Source organism: Cebus imitator, unplaced genomic scaffold (genome assembly GCF_001604975.1).
Source record: "Cebus imitator isolate Cc_AM_T3 unplaced genomic scaffold, Cebus_imitator-1.0 Scaffold106, whole genome shotgun sequence".
NCBI classification, from domain to species: domain Eukaryota; kingdom Metazoa; phylum Chordata; class Mammalia; order Primates; family Cebidae; genus Cebus; species Cebus imitator.
Genome location: NW_016107421.1, coordinates 303,719 through 327,096, shown reverse-complemented (window position 1 = coordinate 327,096; position 23,378 = coordinate 303,719). Strand labels below are relative to the sequence as shown.

The 23,378-nt window shown below is 46.0% G+C and overlaps 1 protein-coding gene across 1 annotated transcript in view; it reads right to left on the bottom strand.

The window, feature by feature from the left end:
* Positions 1-23,378, bottom strand: part of INPP5D (inositol polyphosphate-5-phosphatase D) — a 150,626-nt gene that overhangs the window by 66,014 nt on the left and 61,234 nt on the right. The window contains exons 4-6 of the mRNA XM_037741780.1: positions 19,728-19,902; positions 14,711-14,851; positions 3,828-3,915 (exon numbers count right to left, since the gene is read on the bottom strand). Of these exons, the coding sequence (XP_037597708.1) occupies positions 3,828-3,915; positions 14,711-14,851; positions 19,728-19,902 (404 nt within the window). The remainder of the gene's footprint in view (positions 1-3,827; positions 3,916-14,710; positions 14,852-19,727; positions 19,903-23,378) is intronic.

The window sequence follows — 23,378 nt, the reverse complement described above, 5'->3', positions numbered from 1 at the left end:
ACCACCTCCACCATCACCATCACCACCACTGTCTCCACCCCACCACTCCCACTGTGATCATGACCACCTCCACCATCACCATCACTACCACCCTTAGACACCACACCATTGCCTCCTCCCAATAACCATCACTACCTCCATGACAGCAGTTAATAATTGTCAGTCATTTCTCTAACCACTTTTTGGTCTTTCCCTTGCTCCTTAATAAAGCTCACAATTCTTCTATAGTTATTGTCAATCAGGGAAGTGGCTTGAAGGGGCGGAGCTAAGATTCAAGTAGGAAACAGCAGAAGGGCTGCCTGTTGGTTGAGAAGAAAAGCCGGTCTGGAGATGGGATAGTTCAGGATTCCCTTGTTTTAGGGTTATTTATCTCACAAATAATTGAAATGTTAACACAGATTCAAGCCGCCTCCTTTTCCGAGCGGAAGACATTTGGAATGACCTGTCTTCACCCGGGCAGTCACCATGCAACTGTAGGCTGGCATCTTTCTGCCCCCTGCTCTCTTTGGATTTGTGACTTTTGGGAGGGGGTATAACAAGATATTAGATAGCATAAATGAAATTACTGACAAACAGGGCGTTTGTCCTTGAAACAAAAAGTATTAGAAAAATTCTGGAGTTTTTCCCATACTTCTGCCTAATGATGATTATTTGATGAGTTCTTACAATGTGCCAAGCACGTCTGAAATATATTAAGTCATCTAATCCTCACATCTTGATTTTTCTAATCCTTGTTTTGCTTACGAGAGAATAGAGTCAGAGTGGTGAGTTCACAGGTAGTATAGACCTGAGATTTGAATTCAGGGCTAGCCCACTGGTCCTTAGCTAGTGACGATTTTGCCCTCCATGGGACATTTGGCAATGTCTGAAACATTTCCAGTTGTCACAGCTGGGGGATGCTAATGGTATCTCATGGATAGAGGCCAGGATGTGGAGGACTCCTGGAGTGCACCATTCAGTCCCAAATGTCACCAGTGTCAAGGTTGAGGACAAAATTCACAGCTTAGCCTGCTAATGGGTAGACTGGTCTGAGTGCTATCCAAGGGTTTATATTGGCTGACCCAGTTTTTTCACTTTGCTTTTAGGTTGCATGTTTCAAAAAAAGGAAGCAGGCAGGTTAACCATCCAAGCGAGGTTACGGCTCTCCCTTGTCACACAGGGCATCCCCAAGGCAGGCCAGCATTTTCATAACATCACATTTTCCACTTCCCAGCAGTCCTCAGGTAACCACACAGGAGTCTGAGTGCCACGGGGGTCTGGGTGTCCACAGCGTGTCTTGCCTCATGTTGGTAAGAATCTACCAGAGTCAGATGTCTCATACACCCAGTTTCACTCACTCCTTAACCAAACCCTGCAGAGATACTACTGTCCCCATTTCACAGATGGGAAGACTAAGGATACATGAGGTTGAATCAGATTTTGAACTTAGGTGTTTCTGAGCCACAGGCCAATGTTCTTTCCTCTCCTCAAGGCAGCCTCAACTCCCTCCCTGATTTCTGAATTCCTGAAGACAAATCAAGAACAACAGTTTCTGTTTTTCTTCAAGACTCAGGGTCTCATAAGGGGGAGGGGAGTGTGGCAGCAGAAGCCACCCTCCACCGTGTGGCTGCTCTGCCCTGGCGTCCACCGGGCAGCCCCCTCACTGGGACCACAGCTGGCCTCTCTCTCCAGGCTTTGTCTCTCTTCTGATCTACTTCAAAGACTTGACTGTGTGTCCTTCCACTCAAACTACTGAAGTTGAAGTGTTGGGCAGAGCCCTGTTTTGTCTAGATTTGCTTTTACTTTCTTAGACATTAACCCATTACTCACTTCAGAGAAAGCAAAACTTTTTTTTCCTTGAATTTTAAAAGTTGCACAAGTAGAACACAAATGCACGTTCTGCGTAGAAAACTCAAACAGTGTGGGCAAACTCAAAATCCCCCTTGGCCCAGGCCCCTTCTCCCACTTCCACCCCCGCGTTGAGGTGACCAGCATGGCCCATTGGGTTTAAATCCTTGTGGTCTGATTTCCTCGTGGAGACTTCCATCAGAGCTTCTATATCATCCTGCCATTTGCTTTTCCACCTAACAGTAGCCTTGGAGATCTTTCCAGAGCAGTGCTCACACCCTAGAATAGAATTCTGCACCACTGCAGTCCACCAACTCTCTATGTTTATGTTTATGTTTATGTTTATGTGATTTTCCTTTTTTTTTTTTTGAGATGGAGTCTCACTCCAGTCACCCAGGCTGGAGTGCAGTGGTGCAAAATCTGGGCTCACTGCAACCTCTGTCTCCCGGATTCAAGCAATTCTCCTGCCTCAGCCTCCTGAGTAGCTGGGATTACAGGTGCCTGCCACCATGCCTGGCTGATTTTTGTATTTTTAGTAGAGATCGGGTTTCACCATGTTGGTCAGGTTGATCTCAAACTTCTGACCTCAGGTGATCCGCCTGCCTCTGACTCCCAAAGTGCTGGGAGTACAGGCATGCGCCACTGCACCCGCCTGCTTATGTGATTTTCAACGTTTTTTTTTTCCACTCTTTATGTACTTATAGTCCCTAGGAAGCCACCTACTTATGGAACTGCGGGCTTGAGGAATGCCTGTAGTCAACATTTTCATGCAAACGACCAAACTGCTTTTCAGAAAATCCATTTCCATTCTCAACAGCAGAGTGATCCCTTGTGAGCACCCCTTCCACCCCACACCCTAGCCAGGTCCTGACTCAACCGTCAACTTTAGCATCAACGTTTTGTCCATCTAATAGGAAGAAGAGGTCTCCTAGTGTTGAATGTCATTTCCTGGTTACTAACAAGGTGAGGTTGAACACATTTTCATCTCGATATTGGCTACTCCTTGTCCTTCTTCAGTGAACCGCCTTGTTTATAGCCTTTCCACATTGTAAAAATTGGATTCTTTTTACTTAATTATTTGTAGGAGTTTTAAAAAAAACATGGCCAGGTATGGTGGCTCCCACCTGTAATCCCGGCACTTTAGGAGGTTGAGGCAGGAAGATTGCTTGAGGCCAGGAGTTTGAGACCAACCTGGGCAACACAGTGAGACCTGTCTCTACAAAAAAAATTTTAAAAGGAGACTGGCATGGTGGCATGCACCTGCAATCCCCAGATATTAGTTGGTGCAAAAGTAACTATGGTTTTAATACATGGGAGGATCAGGTGGGGTGGATCGCTTCAGCCCCGATGTTTGAGGATGCAATGAGCTGTGACTGCACCTCTGCACTCCAGCCTGGGCGACAAAGCAAGACCATGTCTCAAATAATAATAACAATAAATGTGTTAATACTTCGTCTTTAATCCTTTGTCCCTAATCTTTGTTGCAGGTATTTTCTCCTGAGATATAGCTTTTGCTTTTTTAAAAAAAAAACTGTTAAAACTTTGCTCATGACACCTTTTGATACACAGATCTTTGCTTCATGGACAACACGACATTGGCCTGTGAGCAGGTGCGGGGGTTGGTGGCACCTTCATCCTGCTCCTCCTGGGACAAGAGGCAGGATCAAGAGTTTAGGCGCCCTCTGTTTTTCTTTCCTTTCAGTTTCTGGTAAGAAATGATGGGAACAGGCCCTACTTGCCCCCTTATTTGACACAAATAAGTCTTGCTGATGGGTGCATAATTTGAAATCTTTATTCCTCAAATCAAAAGCTGGCATTGGGAGATGGTTTCCCGGGATGGCCAGGGGCTGAGGCTCCCACCCCAGCGTACCTGCTTGCTGTTGCCCAGCGAACTTGCGGTGGGCAGTGCTCCGATCTTCCTCCTGAGCCCTTGGGACTGGCTAACTCAATCCTCCTCCCTGATGTATTAATCATACCTTTTCAACCCCAAGACCGTTTACCTGAAGACGTGGACGGAGGCCCGGGGACAGCTGCTGGTCAAATAACCTCTGCAGAGACTCCAGGGATGGGAGGGTCCGGACAACTTCGCTGGGGGTGGGGGACAAGGTGAACGTCAAGAATTAATGGGAGCTGGGAAGAGTCTTTCAAGGCAGCAGGGGCTCCAGCTGGAGACCAGGTCACCCTCGATCCAGCAGAAGCAGATAATTCTTCCCAGACAGACAAGCCCGGGCAAAGATCAAGGCTTGCCAGCACTGGCCCACCCACACTCGACCCCCATCCCTTCCTGACCCGCAGCAAACTGCAATTGATATGTCGTCCTGATTTTACCTGGGTTTTGCTTTAGCCAAACTACAGCCTGTAGAAAATTCAAATCTAGAGTCACAAAATGACTTTACTTAGTCATCCATGGTTCCCAAGCTTCCGTGTTTATAAGAATCACACACACACATACACACACACACACAGGTGTTAACAATGCAAATTTCTGGGCTCCAGCCTGATTGAGTCTGGAATCTGCATTTTAAATATTAGGGCTGCCCAGTGCTAGTGTGATATTGTGCTGGCCTAGAGCCAGAACCGGAGCAAAACTATTTTATAAAATGCAAAACTGTTTTTAGATAAGTTGAAATGGCTGCCCCATTCTCCTTACAATAACTACTGTCCTTGGCCTCTGTAAATAGAACTGCTAGTTTGTTCTTCAAAACTATGTAAAGCTGCCTACCTTTTCTTATCAGTAACTGCTAAAATCTGTGATGTGTAAACAAATGTATATCTTGACTTCGGTAAACCACTGAGGTGAATCACAGAATCCCCTAGCCCTTGGAATGTCCGGAGACCCCCGCCCTTGTCTCCACCCAGGAGGTGAATCACAGAATCCCGTAGCCCTTGAAATGTCCGAAACCTTATCATCCCCATCCCCGCCCCTCACCCCCACTCCCAAGGTGGTTTTTCGGGTATAAAAAATCATGGCACCCTCCTTTTGGCACCACAGGTTGGAGAGACGTGAGTCCTCTGTGGTCGCCGGCATAATAAATGACCCTGCAATCTGGCATACTTTTGTCTTGTGGTAACTTTCTACGCTCCGGTCAAATACAACACTAGTGATCTGTGGATTCTGATGCGAATCCCCTCCTAGCAGCCCACATGCGGCTCAGAGGGATTTTCCCATTGTTACAGCCATTGACAACTCGGATCCTCGATCCTGATCCTCGGCTGTACCCACTCTGCTCACAGCTCATCTTTCTCCATTGTTTTAAGCATGGTGGGGCAGACAATTTTGAGTTCTACTTTTCACTTACTGTTTCATCAAAAATTGTCCCTTTTTTACCATACTTAACATTTTAATGATTTCAATCTAGTCTATCAAGTAAATGTGCTGAAATCAATTGCTATATATTTGGGTTACTTTGAGATCTTTGTTATATAAATAAGGGCTGCTTTGAACAGCTTTGTTCACATAGCTTTCTCATTTTTAATCACAGGATTAGGATAATCAGAGATTATGGTTCTTGATCACGATTGCCAACCCTGTGAGTGATGGGACTGATGATATCACCAGCATTGTTCAGACCTGATCAGCCAAATGCTCCAATGACTGCACTTCCGTTCTTTCTCTCTCTTTTAAGGGGTATAACACCGTACTTTAAGATGGAAGAATAAATTTGCATGTCTTTAATTTCTAATGTCATTAATTGTTTTTCTACTGCTAATTTCTAGCTAATGGCTACTGCATTTCTCTTTGTATAAACTGTTTTTCCTCCCTTGCCAATTTATGTTGGGAATTTTGTTCGTATTTTTAACATTGTTTATAAACTTTACATATTGCTTTTTTTTTTTTTTTTTTTTTTTTCGGGCCCTTTTTTTTTTTTCTTTGTTTTTTTTTTTTTGGGCAATCTCGGCTTCCTGCACCCTTCGCCTCCTGGGTTCAAGTGGTTCTCCTGCCTCAATCTCCCGAGTAACTGGGATTACAGGGATGTGCCACCACACCCAGCTAATTTTTGTATTTTTAGTAGACATGGGGTTTCGCCAAGTTGGCCAGGCTGGTCTCGAACTCCTGACCTCAGGTGGTCCTCCCACCTTGGCCTCCCAAACTTCTGGGATTACAGGCATGAGCCACCATGCCCAGCCTGAGCCTGCTTTGCACTTTTATTTAATGTAGGAGTTGTATTTTTTTCTCATTGCATTATTAATATATTCTCATTATATTATAATATAATCTCATTATACCATAATAATATATACTAAGATACTTTAGATACATATATATACAAATATATATATATATATATATTTGAGACAAAATTTTGCTCTTGTTGACTAGGCTGGAGTGCAATGGCGAAATCTTGGCTCACGGCAACCTCCACCTCCCAGGTTCAAGCGATTCTCCTGCCTCAGCCTCCCGAGTAGCTGGGATTACAGGCATGCACCATCACACCCAGCTAATTTTGTATTTTTAGTAGAGATGGGGTTTCTCCATGTTGGTTACGCTGGTCTTGAACTTCCGACCTCAGGTAATCTGTCTGCCTCAGCCTCCCAAAGTGCTGGCATTACAGGAGTGAGCCACTGCACTTGGCCTATAATGTATATTATATAATAACATATTCTCATTACATTTTATTAATCCTAGGTGACCTGGACTTCATTATGAAATAATACACAATTTTTTATTGTTCGAGTTTTCATTTTTTTCTTGGCAATTTTTACTTACCATAGTTAATATTTTTTCATTGGTATTTACTAGGGAGCAATTATTTGCTCATTTTAAATTGTTCTCTAACTCTTAAAGTAATCGTGTTATAAATGAGCGTTTTCATTGTTGTTGTTCTCTGGGTTTAATTCCTTACCTCATTTAGAACTTTTTTCTTTTTAACCCATTTATGCCTAATGTTGCAATTTTTTTAATTTTTGCAATCAGACCTTGGTGATGACATTGAGCTTTAGGATATAGATAACTCCCACATGCTTAGCATTCCAATAATGGAACACGAGGCATAAATGGCTAAATATGCCATGGAATATTCTTCTTTCTCTGAAGCCAGAGCTGTAGCCCTAGGGAAGCAAAGGTGAACAGGGCTGGGTCCTGCGGTAGATCTGGCCCCAGGGATAGCTGGGAGGGCTTAGATCCCTTGCTTGGTCTTTCTGAACCTCCCAGAGAGACAGCCACCTCCCTCCTTGTTCCCCTTGAGTTAATTTCCTCAAGATTCCCATTCTATTTCTGTCTAGCACATCCAGAGTCTCTGAACCCAGAACTACGGACTCAGAAGAAACGTCCTCATGCTTCCTCATGTCCTTTATTTTTGCTTCTCCAATTTTTTGCCTCTTTCTTTGGTATTACTTTGGTAAAAATTTCTCATACAGTATTTAAAAATCAGATGATAAATAGTATCGCAGGCTAAGCTCAGTGGCTTATGCCTGTAATCCCAGCACTTTGGGAGGCTGAAGCGGGCAAATCGCCTGAGATCAGGAGTTCAAGACCAGCCTGGCCAACATAGTGAAACCTTATCTCTACTATGAATACAAAAATTAGCTAGGCATGGTGGCGGACACTTGTAATTCCAGCTACTCGGGGGGCTGAGGCAGGAGAATCGCTTGAACCCAGGAGGCAGAAGTTACAGTAAGCGGAGATCACGCCACTGCACCCAACCTTGGGGACCGAGTGAGACTTCACCGTCTTCAAAAAAAAAAAAAAAAAAGTTTAATGGAATGATTTTAATGTTTTCCTATAAATTGTAACTAATTAGTTTTACATTGATTCATATTGCATTACTAAGGAAGTATCCCTCTATTCCTTTTTAAAAAAATGATTTTTAAAAATTAGAGATGAATTTAAAATGTTATCTACATAAATGGTTTCCCTTAATCTTTTAATCTACTGCAAAATTCTAGTGTTTTCTTTTTGTTGATTCACCTTTGGAGTGACCTCCTAGATAAAGCCTGCATTTTTCATGTCACCAAATTATATTTGCTGGGATGTTACTGAAACAATCTACATTTATATTAATAAGTGAGATTGGAGATAGTGCTATTTCAGGCTATCTTGATTAGCTTTTGGATTTGAATCATATTTTTCTTGAAGAGTGAATTAGAAGATTTTCTTGTCATTCAGGAATAATCTATACCCTATGTTCACTATTTTTTCCTTGAAAGTTTAAAGGATATGCCTGGTACTTTTAATGTTTTATATTTTATGTAAAGTATTCGTTCCATTTAATTATAACTTGAAGATTTGTAGCTACATAACTGTACACTATTTAGTGACTTGCAAATCTTTAATGCAGATTATTAAATATCCTTTAACATTTCTAGTGTTTAAAAATTTCTTAATTGACTGTTTTTCCTGATGTATCTGTTTTTATTTTTAGCATCTTGTCCTCTTCTTCTCCTTTCTGGTTGCTGTTATTGCTCAGCAGAGATTTCTTAAGGATTCTGTTTTATTCACTGCTCTATCTCCAGCTCCTGGAACTATGTGCCTGGCACATAGTTGGTACACATTTGATCTTTGTTCATGAATATTGAATAAATTAATGTTTCAGAGTCCTAAATTAACTTTGCTGGGTTAAAATTAACTTTGCTGGGTCCTGGAAACATCAAGGGGATTAGGACATGACCCGTGGTGTCTTCAAGAGACTTACAAGCTGGACTCGGTTTGTACGTTTGACTTGTTATTCTGTTTACTTTTTTTTTTTTTTTTTTTTTTTTTTTTTTTTTTCTGAGAAGGAGTCTCGCTCTGTCACCCAGGCTGGAGTGCAGTGACATGATCTTGGCTCACTGCAACCTCTGTCTCCCCAGTTCAAATGATTCTCCTACCTCAGCCTTCCGAGTAGCTGTGATTATAGGCACACACCACCATGCCTAGCTAATTTTTGTGTTTTTAGTAGAGACAGGGTTTCACCATGTTGGCCAGGCTGGTCTCAAACCCCTGACCTCAGGTAATCTGTCTACCTTGGCCTCCCAAAGTGCTGTGATTAATGGCATGAGTCATCACACCTGACCTTCTATTTACTTTTTAATGATAGAACTTTTAAAGCTATGGTTTTTCCTCTAAGTAGTGCTTTGGCTGCATCACATAGTGTTCTGCTTTGCAGTGGTTTGATGCTCCACTCTATGCCTCCACACCTACCCCATGTATTATTGTGTCAGTTTTCTTAATTTAGCTGTAATTTAGAAGGCAATTTAAAAATGTTCAGGTAATTGGGTGGTTGTGGCTAGTTTTGTGACTTATTTCTATTTTCATCACAGTGTGTTATGGGAGTATAGAATGAATACTTTCTGCTTTGAGTTATTCATAGTTTACTGCTCAGTAAGCTGCAGGCTTCTTGTTTTTGAGATCACCAGGGCTATAAAATTTCTGAAAAACAATTTTTGGATTCCTTTTGAGTAAAGCATTTGTTGGGTAAATTTTTAAGAATTTTCTGAAAAAGACTCTATGCTCTTGAATGACATCTAGGCTGAGCTTTCCCAGGTCTGTAGCCTTTTCCTTGGAGATACTGCTTCAGAATCTTTATTATACTGTCAAGGAGTTTGAATAATATTAAATATTGGCCATTTTAAAGCTATGACGCTGTTTGCAACAATATATTCATTGAATTTCTCTTTCCTTGTCATTTAGAAACATTGTAAGAGATTCAGGCTCAGCACAGTGGCTCACAACTGTAATTCCAGAGCTCTGAGAGGCCAAGGCTTTAAGCCCAGAAGTTTGAGACCAGCTTGGGCAATATAGTGAGACCCCATCTCTAAGAAAAGAAAAATTGTTTTTAATTATGGGGGCGTGGTGGCATGTGCCTGTAATCCCAGCTACTCCGGAGTCAAAGGCAGGAGGATCACTTGAGCCTAGGAGTTCAAGGATAGATAAACTACGATCCCACTACTGCACTCCAGCCTGACGCCCGTAATCCCAGCACTTTGGGAGGCCAAGGCGGGTGGATCACCTGAGGTCTGGAGTTTGAGACCAGCCTGGCCAACCTGGTGAAACTCCCTCTCTACTAAAAATACAAACATTAGCCAGGCATGGTAGCTGGCAACTGTAATATCAGCTACTTGGGAGGCTGAGGCAGGACAGCTGCTTGATCCTGGGAGGTGGAGATTGCAGTGAACCGAGATAGCACCATTGCACTCCAGCCTGGGCGACAAGAGGAAAACTCTGACTCAACAAAAAAAAAAAAAAAAAAGTTTAAGTGTTGCTGTTTGATTGTTGTATTACATGGATGATTATGGAGGTTCTTAATACCTAGATTTAGCTCTTTTGTAGGCATGGAAATTTATTTTTATTGTATACATTGATTAGCAATTTTTTCAAGAACCTATCCTACCAGCTACAGGCAGCATCTCTCAGCCCTGTCTCCAAAGACTGCCCATTTTTACCACACATGCCTCATCTATGCTTGTTTCATCCTTTCATGCTTTTGATATACATGTTTCTGACACTCTACTGTTTTGTGATTGAATTTCTGAAATTTGATTGGAAAACTATGGGCTTGTTTTATGGCCTGCAATGAAGAGGATATAATGGTAATGAAGTATTTTTGGTTTTGGTTTGTTTATTAAAAATCTTACCCTGCTCTCATGTAATAGATGTTGTATTGATATTTGGACCTTTGACCTTTTATTTCAAAATTCCACTTTCTGTGTCTCCATTTCAGGTGTTACCAAATATTTCCAGTCTCTGGTTCCCTTATTCTTTCTCTGGAAAAGTTTCTGTCCGGCTCTAGAGAACCTAACCTGGGGTTGCAAGTCTTCCCTGACGCTGTGTACTGCAGAGAGATCTTTACATGAGACCTGCAAGGGGACAGCATCACAATATTTCTGCAGAGGAGGCTCTGGCCCTTTTTCTCACTCCTCAATGCTCTACATCCTTCTCATTCACACTTGGATCTGAGAAAATAGACCTGAATGTCACTGATGTCATTCTCAGCCCCCTCCCAGCTCCTCCTTCTCCATTCCTCCTCTAAATCTTGAGCCTGGCCTTCTCCTCTGTCCACACTCTCACTTGCTGCGACCTTACCCCCAGTCTTCAGTGATTCCCCAAATGCATCCGCTACGTCCCAGCTGTTTTTTTTTTTTTTTTTTTGAGACGGAGTCTTGTACTGTCGCCCGAGCTGGAGTGCAATGGTGCGATCTCAGCTCACTGCAACATCCACCTCCCGAGTTCCAGCGATTCTCCTGCCTCAGCCTGCCAAGTAGCTGGGACAACAGATGCCCGCTACCATGCCCCGCTAACTTTTCGTAATTTTAGTAGAGATGGGATATCACAACGTACGTCCTGGCTTCTTAGCACTAGCTCTGTGGTTGGTGACTGCACTCGGATGCCTCATGGCCTCTCAAGTCGAATGTAGCCCAGAACTCTCCTCCCCCGACCCTCTCCTTCCTCCTCCTCCTTGACTTTCCCATCCCAGGAACTGGCATCAGCATCCACTCAGCCACTGACACTGGAATCCAGGGTCACCCTCAATTCATCTTCCCCTCACCCCACAGCCAATCAGGCAGCAAGCCTGATACCTCTACCATGCACACATGTCCCAGCTCACACCAGTTCTCAGCATCTGCACACTCCTAGCCATTGGGTCATTTACCTGATATCTGTTGAGGCTCATGTGCCCGAGCCTGTGTATAACCTGGGACTGAGCAGGAAGCAAAACAGACATGGACCCCTGCCTCTGCTGGCCGCCTTTCTCATAGGCTGCCATCCTGTCTCACTCGGACAACCACAGCCACTCCTGGCTGGTCTCCTGCTTTGGGCAGTGGCTCCTGGGATTCATCCTCCACCACCCGAAATCAGGTATGGCACAGCCCTGCACCAGCTCTACAGGGCCTTGTAAAGCCTTGGGTGATGTGCTTCTGCCTAGGGTGACCAGGTAAAACACAAGACAGCTAGTGAAGTTTGAATTTCAGATAAACAATGAATAATCTATTAGCATGAGTATATTCCAGTATTACATGGTATATCCTTATACTAAAGACGTTGCTGTTCACCTGAAATTCCACCTCTCTGGGCAGCCTGTGCTTCTGTTTGTTGACTCTCGCCATGCTACTCCAGCCTCTCCCCGGCCTCTGTTCCTAACACTTACTTGCCACACAGACTTCCTGTTCCTTGAGCAGGCTGTCTTCATTACTGCCTCAGGACCTTTGTTCCTTGTGCTTAATGTCCCTCTACCAAATCACAGTGGCTAGCTCCCTCTTGTCACCAAGGTCCCAGCTCTGTCACCTCCTTTACCCCTAAAGGAAGCTGGCGCTCTCCCACCCAATGACTCTTCCCCGCGTCATCCTGTTTTAGCTTATCATGATGTTTACTAAAATTATTGTTTGAACTGGGCATGGTGGTTCATGCCTGTAATCGCAACACTTTGGGAGGCCGAGGCAGGCAGATTGCTTGAGCCCAGGAATTCAAGACCAGCTTGGGCAACATGATAAAACTCCATCTCTACAAAAAATACAACAATTAGCTGGATATGGTCACACACACCTGTCGTCCCAGCTCCTCCACTGGGGTCGGGGGAAGCAAATGAGTGGGAGGACTCAAGGGTAGGGGCTGAGAGGTGGGAGGATGACTTGAGCCGAAGAGGTTGAGGCTGCAGTGAGCTGAGATCTCACCACTGCACTCCAGCTTGAGGGACAGAGCGAGATCCTGTCTCAAAAAATTTTTTTTCTTGTTTATTTGGATCCTTAATGGACTGCTGTGCTCCTCACTGAGACGTTAGCTCCAAAAAGGCTTAAAAGAGCAAGAGCCTTGGGCATTGTGTCTGTTGCTACATCCCAGCACCCTGAACAGGGCTCAGAGGAGGCTCCAATACATGTTTGTTCAATGAACGAATGAATGAACTGAAGACCTCTTTCAATCAAAGCAGTTTGAAAATCACGGGTCTACAATTTCAGGGATGAGAATCTGCAGGGATTCTGGCAGGAGAAATGGGAAGCATCATTTTGTTTTTTTCTCCGATTTCCTAAAATTTCAAGGCTAACCAAGTCTCCAAGCCTGGCTGCTGTTTTATCTATGAAAGCAAAGTCAAGTGTGCAGGGGAAATTTAGAGAATGACAGCGTCTCTAATTCCAAATAGAGTCATGGAGCAGCTGGAAACTGAAGGAAGCTCTCTCCACTGGCACCATATACCCAAGAAGAAGGCAAGTTGGGGAAGCTGCCGCTGCTGCCGTAGTAATGAGATGATTTGGCCCCTGGGAAGTCCAGGCAGCAGTGTGGTGTTGGGGAAATCTATCAACGGGCAGAAGTGTCTGGGGAAGTCTGAGGGAAGCCTCATGGAGAGACTTAAATATATTTCTTTCTTCACAAGGAAACAGGGAAGAACAGAATCTCCATTGAAGCAGAACTAAGAGTTTGTTACATCAGCCATCGTGAAATGGTGTTTTACAAAAAGAAAGTGCCACATGTATGTGTTTTCTCTAGTGATAAAGTGATTCATAACAACAGCATCAAGTGGAACAAAATCCCTCCATGAGCGTCTATAAAAATTATAGCTCCAGGTCCAATTAGCTACAATTGCATTAGTTTGCATTAGTTGAAAGCTAATTCACTGAAATTAAGCCCAACTGGCCAACTTGGGGAATGCTCGATTTGTCAAAGAAATTACTTCTTAAAGTTACCAAATGTACTGATTGTGCTTTTAAAAGCCTTTAAAAGGCAAGTCGAATTTGATTACTGATGATGAAAGATTCTTTTCTGCATATTAACTAAGCTAAGATTGATACAGCCCCAGAGAAATTGACAAGGGAATCTTGAAACTGCTGTATGAATAATAAAACACAAAACAGCACAGACTAAAAAACCATTGCCAGTATGAAATTCCATTTTTCCAACCAAAATGTTGACCTTTCATTTGTTTGTTTGTCTGTTTGTTTGTTTGAGACAGAGTCTTGCTCTGTTACCCAGGATGGAGTGCAGTGGCGAGATCTCGGCTCACTGCAACCTTAGCCACCGAGCTTTGAGCAATGCTCCTGCTTCAGCCTCCAGAGTAGCTGGGATCACAGTTGTGTGCCACCACACCCAGCTAGTTTTTTTGTAGTTTTTCTTGTAGAGATGGAGTTTCACCATGTTGGCCAGGCTGGTCTTGAACTCCTGACCTCGGGTGATCTGCCTGACTCAGCCTCCCAAAGTCCTGGGATTACAGGCATGAGCCACCACACCCGGCCTGACCTTGCATTTGTGATAGGATTGTTTTGGCTCCTTGTGACTTTGTTCAGATGCTCTGGAATGGTTTTTTCCTCTCCCAAGCTTTTAGCATTTTAAATATTCTTTGCTAATTCTTCGGATGGCATATTGGCCTTACTTTTGCACTTTTAACAATTAAAATGTAATTAACTTGAAATAAACTTTCGTCAATTAAATTTAAAAAATGTAAAACCAAAAGAATGTAAAAGAAATCAGAACTTTTACCAGTTGGTCATTCAATGGATTGGCTATCAGAAAATTGAAGTTTTGGTGAATTATCTCACTTTGAAAAATTGACATCACTGGAAATCTTGGGCTATAACCACCCACACAGAAAATAGACTGACTTTAATTTATTTCCTCTCGGTGCCTTTCTGTGCTCGTCAGGTGCAAGAGCAGCAGCAAAAATCCTAAGAGCTGGATCCTGCGCAAGTGAGAAAGGGCTGGCCGTGTCCTCCCACTCTATCTGCTTCCCAGAGCAACTGGCCTCAAATTTTAACTTTAGTTTAAAAAAGCTGCAGCACACACAAACTGCTGTTCGAATTCCACGATAACAAGACTCCAAGCAACCCCACAGAGATTTCTAAGCTGTGCTCCTAACTCAATTATTGTGAGTGCAGCAGAGGTATTTGTTCTGCCAGGCAGATCTCAGAGGTCAGTCTCGTGAGGTGTTTCTCTCGCCTGGTGGCTGCCCCCACCTGCCCTCCCCCATGGGCCAGCCATTACCCATAGAGCTCCTTGCAGAGCAGCGTGGTCAGTTTCTTCAGGTGAGGAAGACTGCTGGACCCCGTCTTCACAAATTCAGAGTCCAGGACGAGCTGAGTGCTCAAATAATCTTGGATGGCCTTAAGATGCTCTTCTGGAAGACTAAAAGAAAAGAAAAAAGAAATAAACCATGCTTGCCTGTTCCTTTTAAGCATCATTACCAATGGTAACAACAACCACAATAACAAATCCTCATCCTCAGAGCCTCCAAGGGGACACGGTCCTTCAGGAGAAGGTTTGCAAACCTGGACAAAGGTTCCTGTGGTCTCACTGACAGGGTAAATTAGTAGGTCAGAGCAAGAAGAGGTGGCCGAGCAGGAAAGGTGCCTCTCAATGAGCTCCTTTAGGCGCTGCTGGGAGGAAGTGGTTCTGGCTAGGGGGTCTGGGAAATGGTTATGCTTTAAAAAGGAGACCAAGACTGGGCTTGGTGGCTCACACCTGTAATCCCAGCACTTTGGGAAGCCAAGGTGGGTGGATCACCTGAGGTTAGGAGCTCAAGGCCAGCCTGGCCAACACAGTGAAACCCCGTCTCTACTAAAAATACGAAAATTAGCCGGGCATGTGGCAGGTGCCTATGATCTCAGCTACTTGGGAGGCTGAGACAGGAGCATCATTTGACCCCAGAAGGCAGAGGTTGCAGTGAGCCAAGATCATGCCACTGTACTCCAGCCTGAGTGACAGCAAGACACTGTCTCAAAAAAAAAAAAAAAAAAAGAAAAGAAAAAAAAGGAGACCAAAAGCTTTGGAATGTATATAGTGGAATTGTTTTCCTATAACATCTACTCACGACGATAGGATCTGAGGACTGATAGGATCTAGAGATGGTAAATGGCTTTAGCTAACACACACACTGCAAATTCACAGCCAAAGCCTACCCAGGACACTGTGTTTGGAGGGTGTGGAGTCATCCCAGGCTGCAAAGGGGAGTTTGAGTGATTAGTGATGGGGGTGGGGATGGGGGGATGAGGTAGTGCAGCTGGCTGACTGCCGTGCCGAATTTGCCCCAACCCTTCAGTGTACAGTGAATGGGCTGAAAACAGGATTTGTTCACCGTGCAGATCAACCCTGGTGGCAGAGCACAGACTGAGCCCAGGCCAGTCCCTCGAGGGGCACCCCCTAAAGTCAGATCAGACCTCTACATTCTATCTTCCAGCACCTTTTGCTCTGGGTAACGCTTGAGTCTTTGTTCCCATAATAATGAAAATTGTAATAATAGCAAGTATTTCCTGAGCAGAACATGCCAAAGACACTGTGCTAAGCACTCTATGCTCATTTTCTCCATTAATCCACAAATCAATTTTATGACTCAGACATTATTACTACTAATTATTCCTGCTTTACAAATCAGAAACCTGAGGCTTAAGACAGAGTCTTGCTCTGTCGCCCAGGCTGGAGTGCAGTGGCGTGATCTCGGCTCACTGCAGCCCCCGCCTCCCAAGTTTAAGCGATTTTCCTGCTTCATCCTCCTGGGTAGCTGGCACCACAGGTGTATGCCACAATGCCTGGCTAATTTTTGCATTTTTAGTAGCTTCACCATGTTGGCCAGGCTGGTCTTGAACTCCTGACCTCAGGTGATCCACCCACTCGGCCTTCCAAAATGCTGGAATTACAGGTGTGAGCCACCACCCCAGGCACCCTTAAAGATTTTTGTTCCAGGCTTGATATGTAACCAAATAGAAACTAAAGGCCACAAAGCTTTTCCTGTGGAATCTGTGAAAGAATGAAAAACCTTTGCTCTTAAGATTGGACAGGATCACCAGGCACGATGGTTCACACCTATAATCCCAGCACTTTGAGAGGCAGAGATGGGCAGATCACTTGAGACCAAGAGTTCAAGATCAGCCTGGTCAACATGGTGAAACCCTGTCTCTACTAAAAATACAAAAATTAGCTGGGAGTGGTGCCATGTGTTTGTAGTCCCAGCTACTTGGGAGGCTGAGGCAGGAGGATTGCTTGAACCCGGGAGGCAGAGGTTGCAGTGAGCTGAGATCACTCCACTGTGCTCCAGCTTGGATGACAGAGCAAGACTCCGTCTCAAAAAAAGAAAAACTATTGGCCAGGACTGGCTTACCCATTTTCACTTGTTAGATTGAGAAGTTAGCAACCATTTACATTTAAGTTCATCTGTATTTATTCTGGGTCTTGACATCATGAAAATCCAGTTTCTGCCTGAGTCTGTTTACAAAAAGGGACAAACATTTCTTCTACAGTATTAAAACAGTGGTCCCCAACCTTTTTGGCACCAGGGACCAGTTTTGGGGAAGACGGACTGTGAGGGTATGGTTTTGGGAGGAAGCTGTTCCATCTCAGATCATCAGGTGTTAGATTCTCCTAAGGAACATGCACCCTAGATCCCTCGCATGCGCAGTTCACAACAGGGTTCACGCTTGTATGAGAATCTAATGCCACCGCTGATCTGACAGGAGGCAGAGCTCAGGTGGTCATGCACACTTGCTCACCGCTCACCTCCTGCTGTGCCGCCCAGTTCCTAACAGGCCAGGGGTTGAGGACCCCTGTATTAAAATATGTATCTTAACAGGTCTAACGACTATTGCCTTGTAACTCAGATACCATGAGTCCGTGTTATAGGCAGCTCTATTTGTTAACATGTTTGTTGTAGAAAGGTGTTGACATAAAGATGTAAACTATGTTTATTTGAGAAGGCTAATTTGACTTAGAAATGTAACAATTAACCTATTAACTAAGACCAAACTGATGAGATCTAATTAACTTGCAGGAAAGACTGTACAAGTTGTCTTATAAAGGAAAATAATCAAAAGGCAATCCTCAATGTACAAAGCTACTTGACAAGTGAAATAGATTAACTTTAAAACACAATGTGGGCTGGGCACGGTGGCTCACGCCTGTAATCCCAGCACTATGGGAGGCCAAGGTGGGCGGATCATGAGGTCAGGAGTTTGAGACCAACCTGGCCAACATGGTGAAACCCCATCTCTAATAAAAATACAAAAAATTAGCTGGGCATGATGGTGGGCGCCTGTAATCTCAGCTACTCGGGAGGCTGAGGCGAAATCGCTTGAACCCAGGAGGCAGAGGTTGCAGTGAGCCGAGATGTCACCACTGCACTCCAGCCTGAGTGACGGCGTAAGACTCCATCTCAAAAAATATAAGATAAAATAAAAATACAATGCAGAGTCCCAGTTTTCCTTGGCCCTGGGAACAGAGGGCAGCTCTGGGTTGCCTCTTTCCTTGGTCTCTGCACATGCTCCCTTCACTCATTCCCGTCTCCAAGCAGAAGTTATAGGAAGGTTCCACCACCACGAGAAGCAAAGATCGAAAAAGCAGACCTCTGCTTGTGAGTCCTCAGCCCATGCCCTGATGCTAACCCCTCCCGGAAGGCTGCCTGGAAGCTTGGCTTCATGCCGAGGCTGGCTCCACTGAGGCAGAGCCCCATACCCAGGGTGGAGGGGCTGATTAGGAGATGGAGTCGGCAGGAGGTATAGGAAAGAGCCTTAGGAGGAGAGGTCACCAGGTGAACCATGAGGCGTCCCCAACTTTTCCCCATGCGGTTCACTGTATTCAGCATCTAAACCTGGGAAGAAACGGAAACCCTGGGGAACTAAACAATGGGCTCTATGTGGAATTTTTTTTTAATTTTTTTGAGACACAGTTTTGCTCTTGTTGCCCAGGCTGGAGTGCAGTAGCTCGATCTCGGCTCACTGCTCGATCTCCGCCTCCCAGGTTCAAGCGATTCTCCTGCCTCAGCCTCCTGAGTAGCTGGGATTACAGGCGCCTACTACCACGCACAGCTAACTTTTGTATTTTTAGTGCAGACGGGGTTTCGCTATGTTGGTCAGTCTGGTCTCAAACTCCCGTCCTCAGGTGATCAGCCTGCCTCGGCCTCCCAAAGTGCTAGGATTACAAGCAGGAGCCACCGTGCCTGGCCTATGTGGAATATTTTAAAAGTATGGAGACAATCAACATAGTAGCAACACTGGATATTCAGCTATTTGATAAATAGCGTAAGTAATTCAAGGAGCATGCACAGAAAGCAACCTGGAGTGCCCAGGGAAGACCCGATGGGTATGTCCAGGTGGAAACAGTAACACGCTAAGTATCGTAGCAACCCCGTGGCACACGTGTCCCATCAGCATTTATGTCATATTTTGCTAAGTCAGAGAGTAGAAGGGCAGCGCTGGCAGTCTCAGATGGACCCCTCAAGTTGGAAATGCGGCTTCAGCCCCGTCATTAGGATTTCTTTGGGAGGCCAGGGGAGCTCTTCTCACAAAGAAACAAAGAAACAAACAAAAAACATTAAATTTACTAAGGCATGGAGGTTACCGGGTACTAATTAATTACTAATTAATGTAGCACATATCCAGTGAGTGCTTACACTATGCCGGGCCATGCCTGGGGACACAGTGCGCACCCCCCCGCCCCCCTCCCCTCTGCCCCCCCTCCCCTCCGCCCCTCCTGGAGCACTTTTCCAGGAGGCTCATGCCCTTGGCCTTTTTATTTTTATTTTTTTTTGAGGTGAAGTTTCATTCTTGTTGCCCTAGCTGGAGTGCAGTGGCACGATCTCGGCTCACCACAACCTCTGCCTCCTGGGTTCAAGCGATTCTCCTGCCTCAGCCTCCCACGTAGCTGGAATTACAGGCATGCACCACCATAACTGGCCAATCTTGTATTCTTAGTAGAGATGGGGTTTTTCCATGTTGATCAGGCTGGTTTTGAACTCCCGACCTCAGGTAATCCACCTGCTTCGGCCCCCCAAAGTGCTGGGATTACAGGTGTGATCCACCAAGCCCGGCCACCTTTGGCCTTCTTGAAGCCAATGGTGCAGAGCCCTCTGAGGTGCAAGATGACAAGCATCCCTCTCCAGAGACCACCCCAACCCCTCTGGTCACCAGGCCCATAACTAGGATGGAAACGGAAGCCACCCAGCCAGGGCTGGGCTGAGCTCACTGCAGATGAAGCCCCAGCTGGACTCCAGGGACCCTGCCTGGTGGAGACTCACCCACTGGTGTCCATGCTTTGCAGTCTCTGGAATAATGTCTCAGAGAGGCTCGGCCGGCTGGCCTCGGTCGCTCGGGGATTCTCGTTTGAAAGAGGAGCTTCCTTGGCCTCACAGGAGCCAGCGGACAGAGGGATGTTTCTTGGGGGCAGCTCGGGTGGAGACAGGACACTTTCTACTAGAGAGAACAGCAAGAAGGCCATTGGTGAGGACGCTGTGTGCGCAACCCTCCTTTACCGCAGCCCCGTGGGGTCCAGGCCATAAGGCCCAGGTTACTGATCTCCATCTGCATTTCTGTGTCCATCCCTCGCTGACTCCCTCCTGGAGGGAGGGCCCTGTCGAGCGCAGTGTCTGTCCCACCATGGCTTCAGCAAACACCTGCCAGGGCCAGAAGGCCCTGCTCCATGGAGGGCCTGGACGGCCTGCCCAGCTGCTGACCTTGGATGGACTAAGCCAGCTGCGGCAGGCAGGTCAGCAGGACGGGCCTGGCTTTCAGGGGCTGAGGCAGGTGACTGGTGACGGCTGAGCCCTGGACGGGGCAGAGGCCCATTTCCAAGAATTGGCCAAAACCACAGGAGGGGACCAGGGGTGAGGAGGCAGGCAGGCCTAGCCATGCACCCCCTCCTTCCCTCCCTGGCCCCCCCCGCACCCTCTCTCCAGTCCCTGCTCTTCCTTCTCTCCTCCCCCAAACCCTCAGAAACACATAAAAGAAGGCGAGGGGGTTCCCTTCGCTCAGAGACATTCAACAGATAACTTGAACTTGGCCTAGGAGGTGGAAGCCCATCCACCTCCTTTAGGAGAAAGTCCATCCTGTATGTACCATGAACAGATAAAGGTCGCTGAGCCCCTGAGGTCCAGGGCTCGCTCTGGGCCTCTTCTCACACATAGTGGCCGCCCCCGACCCAGCCACAGTGGGCCCCGGGGACCTCCTCTTTAGAGAACATGCCCTTCACTTCCCCCGTCTGGGGTTCTGAAGACAACTCGGAGTCTGCTATGAACCTACAAGCTAGCAGTACCTCCAGAAGCCCTGGGCCGAAGCAGATCTCTTGGAATAGGGGGCCTCCTGTCACATTGCTCTGGTTTAAGCCGACAATTGGGTGGCCCCGTTTGGGGAAGTGAAGCCAGCAGTCATGAGACTGAGGTTCTTTTTTTGGCCCTCCTAGAAACTTGTCTGGGTCTTTCTCCAGACAGCCATGCCCAGACGGGCCCCACTAGCTGGGGTGGGTGGCCCGAGGGAACTGAGGGTGGTTAGTGTAGAGGGCATTTCTGCAGGACAGCTTCTCAGGGTGGCCCTGGGCGCCTGGGGGCAGCTGGGGCAGGTGTGGCCAGGGCACGGTGCTTGTGAGTGACCTTGGGCTCACCCTGGGACAGTGTCTGACAGGACAGGTCAGCCCTGGCTCTTCCACAGCCTGGCCTTCCTGATTCCAGAGGGCAGTGTTCACTCAGACCAGGGAGGACGGAAGGGACAGGGCCTGCCTGTGGCCCTTTCAGCCTCCATGGAGCTGTGGTCCTTTAGGAAGTGAAGGGCTGCACAACCATGAAAAGGGTGTTTCCAGGAGGAAGGGAAGAGGCAGGGGGCCCTGGTGGCCCACAAGCCAGCCTACAGGCAAGGGAGGAAAAGGATGCCTGCAGCAAGCCCCCAGGACAGGCAGGCGCCAGGCAAGGAGCTCAGCATCTCTGGATGAATCTTTCTTCTCTTGGGGGGAAGCCTGCGGGACCTGGTGGTCTGCACCTGGGGAATTCAGGAAGAGCCCTGGCCAACTGAGGGGCCCAGTTAGGGGTATTTCATAGTTTTCTTTTAGGAAATAAACCTTTTTTTTTTAAACTTGTATTTAAGTTCAAGGGTACACGTCCAGGTTTGTTACATAGATAAACGTGTGTCATGGGGTTTGTGGTACAGATCATTTCATCATCCTGGTATTAAGCCTAGTACCCAGTAGTTACTTCTGCTCCTCTTCCTCCTCCCACCCTCCTCCTGCCAATACACCCCAGTGTCTGTTGTTTCCCTCCTTGTGCCCATATGTGCTCATCATTTATCTCCCACTTAAGTGAGAACATGTGGTATTTGGTTTTCTGTTCTTACGTCAGTTTGCTAAGGATAATGGCCTCCAGCTCCATCTATGTCCCTGCAAAGGACAGGATCTCATTCTTTTTTCTGGCTGCATAGTATTCCATGGTGTGTATGTACCACATTTTCTTTATCCAGACTACCACTGATGGGCATTTAGGCTGATCCCACGTCTTTGCTATTGCAAATAGTGCTGCAATGAACATACACGGACATGTGTCTTTATAACAGAATGATTTCTATTCCTTTAGGTATATAGTCAGTAAATCCTTGAGGGGAAAAGCGGGGCTTCCCCAGGTAAGCTCCTTCTCTGCAAGACTTTCTCCATCTGACTCTTGCTCTGTGCTCTTTGTCCCTATGCTGTAAAGGGCACACCTAAGGCTCACATACTTTTTAGGGACTGCACATTTTTTTCAACATATTTTTAGGGGATGCACTTCCTCCACCCCCTTTTAATGATGACATAAAGAAACACCTTCCTTGGCTGAAGTGTGGTGGCTCATGCCTGTAGTCCCAGCACTTTGGGAGGCCGAGGCTGGTGTATCACGAGGTCAAGAGATTGAGACCATCCTGGCCAACATGGTGAAACCTGTCTCTACTAAAAATACAAAAATTAGCTGAGAGTGGTGGCGCGTGCCTGTAGTCCCAGCTACTCAGGAAGCTGAGGCAGGAGAATTGCTTGAACCCAGAAGGCGGAAGCTGCAATGAGCCGAGATCGTGCTACTGCACACCAGCCTGGCAACAGAGCGAGACTCTGTCTCAAGAAGAAAAAATTAAAAGAAATATCTTCCTCATCCTTCCAGTTAGGTGAAAGGGTCCCCTCCTTCACCCTCCTCACAGTGAAATTCAGCGGATTGCAATGATGCTAATGACCGTAGCTGTGTGTATTGAGAGCTTACTATTAATATGTAATTAATATGTACCCGGCTCTGGGCGCTACATTTCTTAATTCATGGGATACCACGAGAGGCAGATACTATTTGTTATTCTCTCTCTCTCCCCCCATATATATATATATATATATATATATATTTATTTTTGAGATAGAGTCTCACTCTGTTGCCAGGCTGGAGTGCAGTGGCACGATCTCGGCTTGCTGCAACCTCTGCCTCCCAGGTTCAAGCAATTCTTCTGCCTCAGCCTCCCAAGTAGCAGGGAATACAGGCGTGTACCACCATGCCCAGCTAATTTTTTGTATTTTTAGTAGAGACGGGGTTTCACCATGTTGGCCAGGCTGGTCTCAATCTCTTGACCTCATGTAGCATTGCTCTGGTTCAAGCCGACAGTTGATTAGGTGGGTCCCGTTATCAGAGGGAGATTGTTGGCTCGATCTCTCTTTTTAAAGGCTAGTCAAGTTAAGCAGTGGAAGTGGAGAAGGACTTTTTACCATCTTTCTTTCTCTCTCTCTCTTTTTTTCCTTAGACAAGGTCTCGTTCTGTCACCTAGGCTAGAGTGCAGTGGTACAATCACGGCTCACTGCAATCTTGAACTCCTGGGCTCAAGGGATCCTCCTGCCTCACCCTCCCAAGTAGCTAGGACTACAGGCCTGAGCCACCATGCCTGGGTAATTTTTTTTTTTTTTTTTT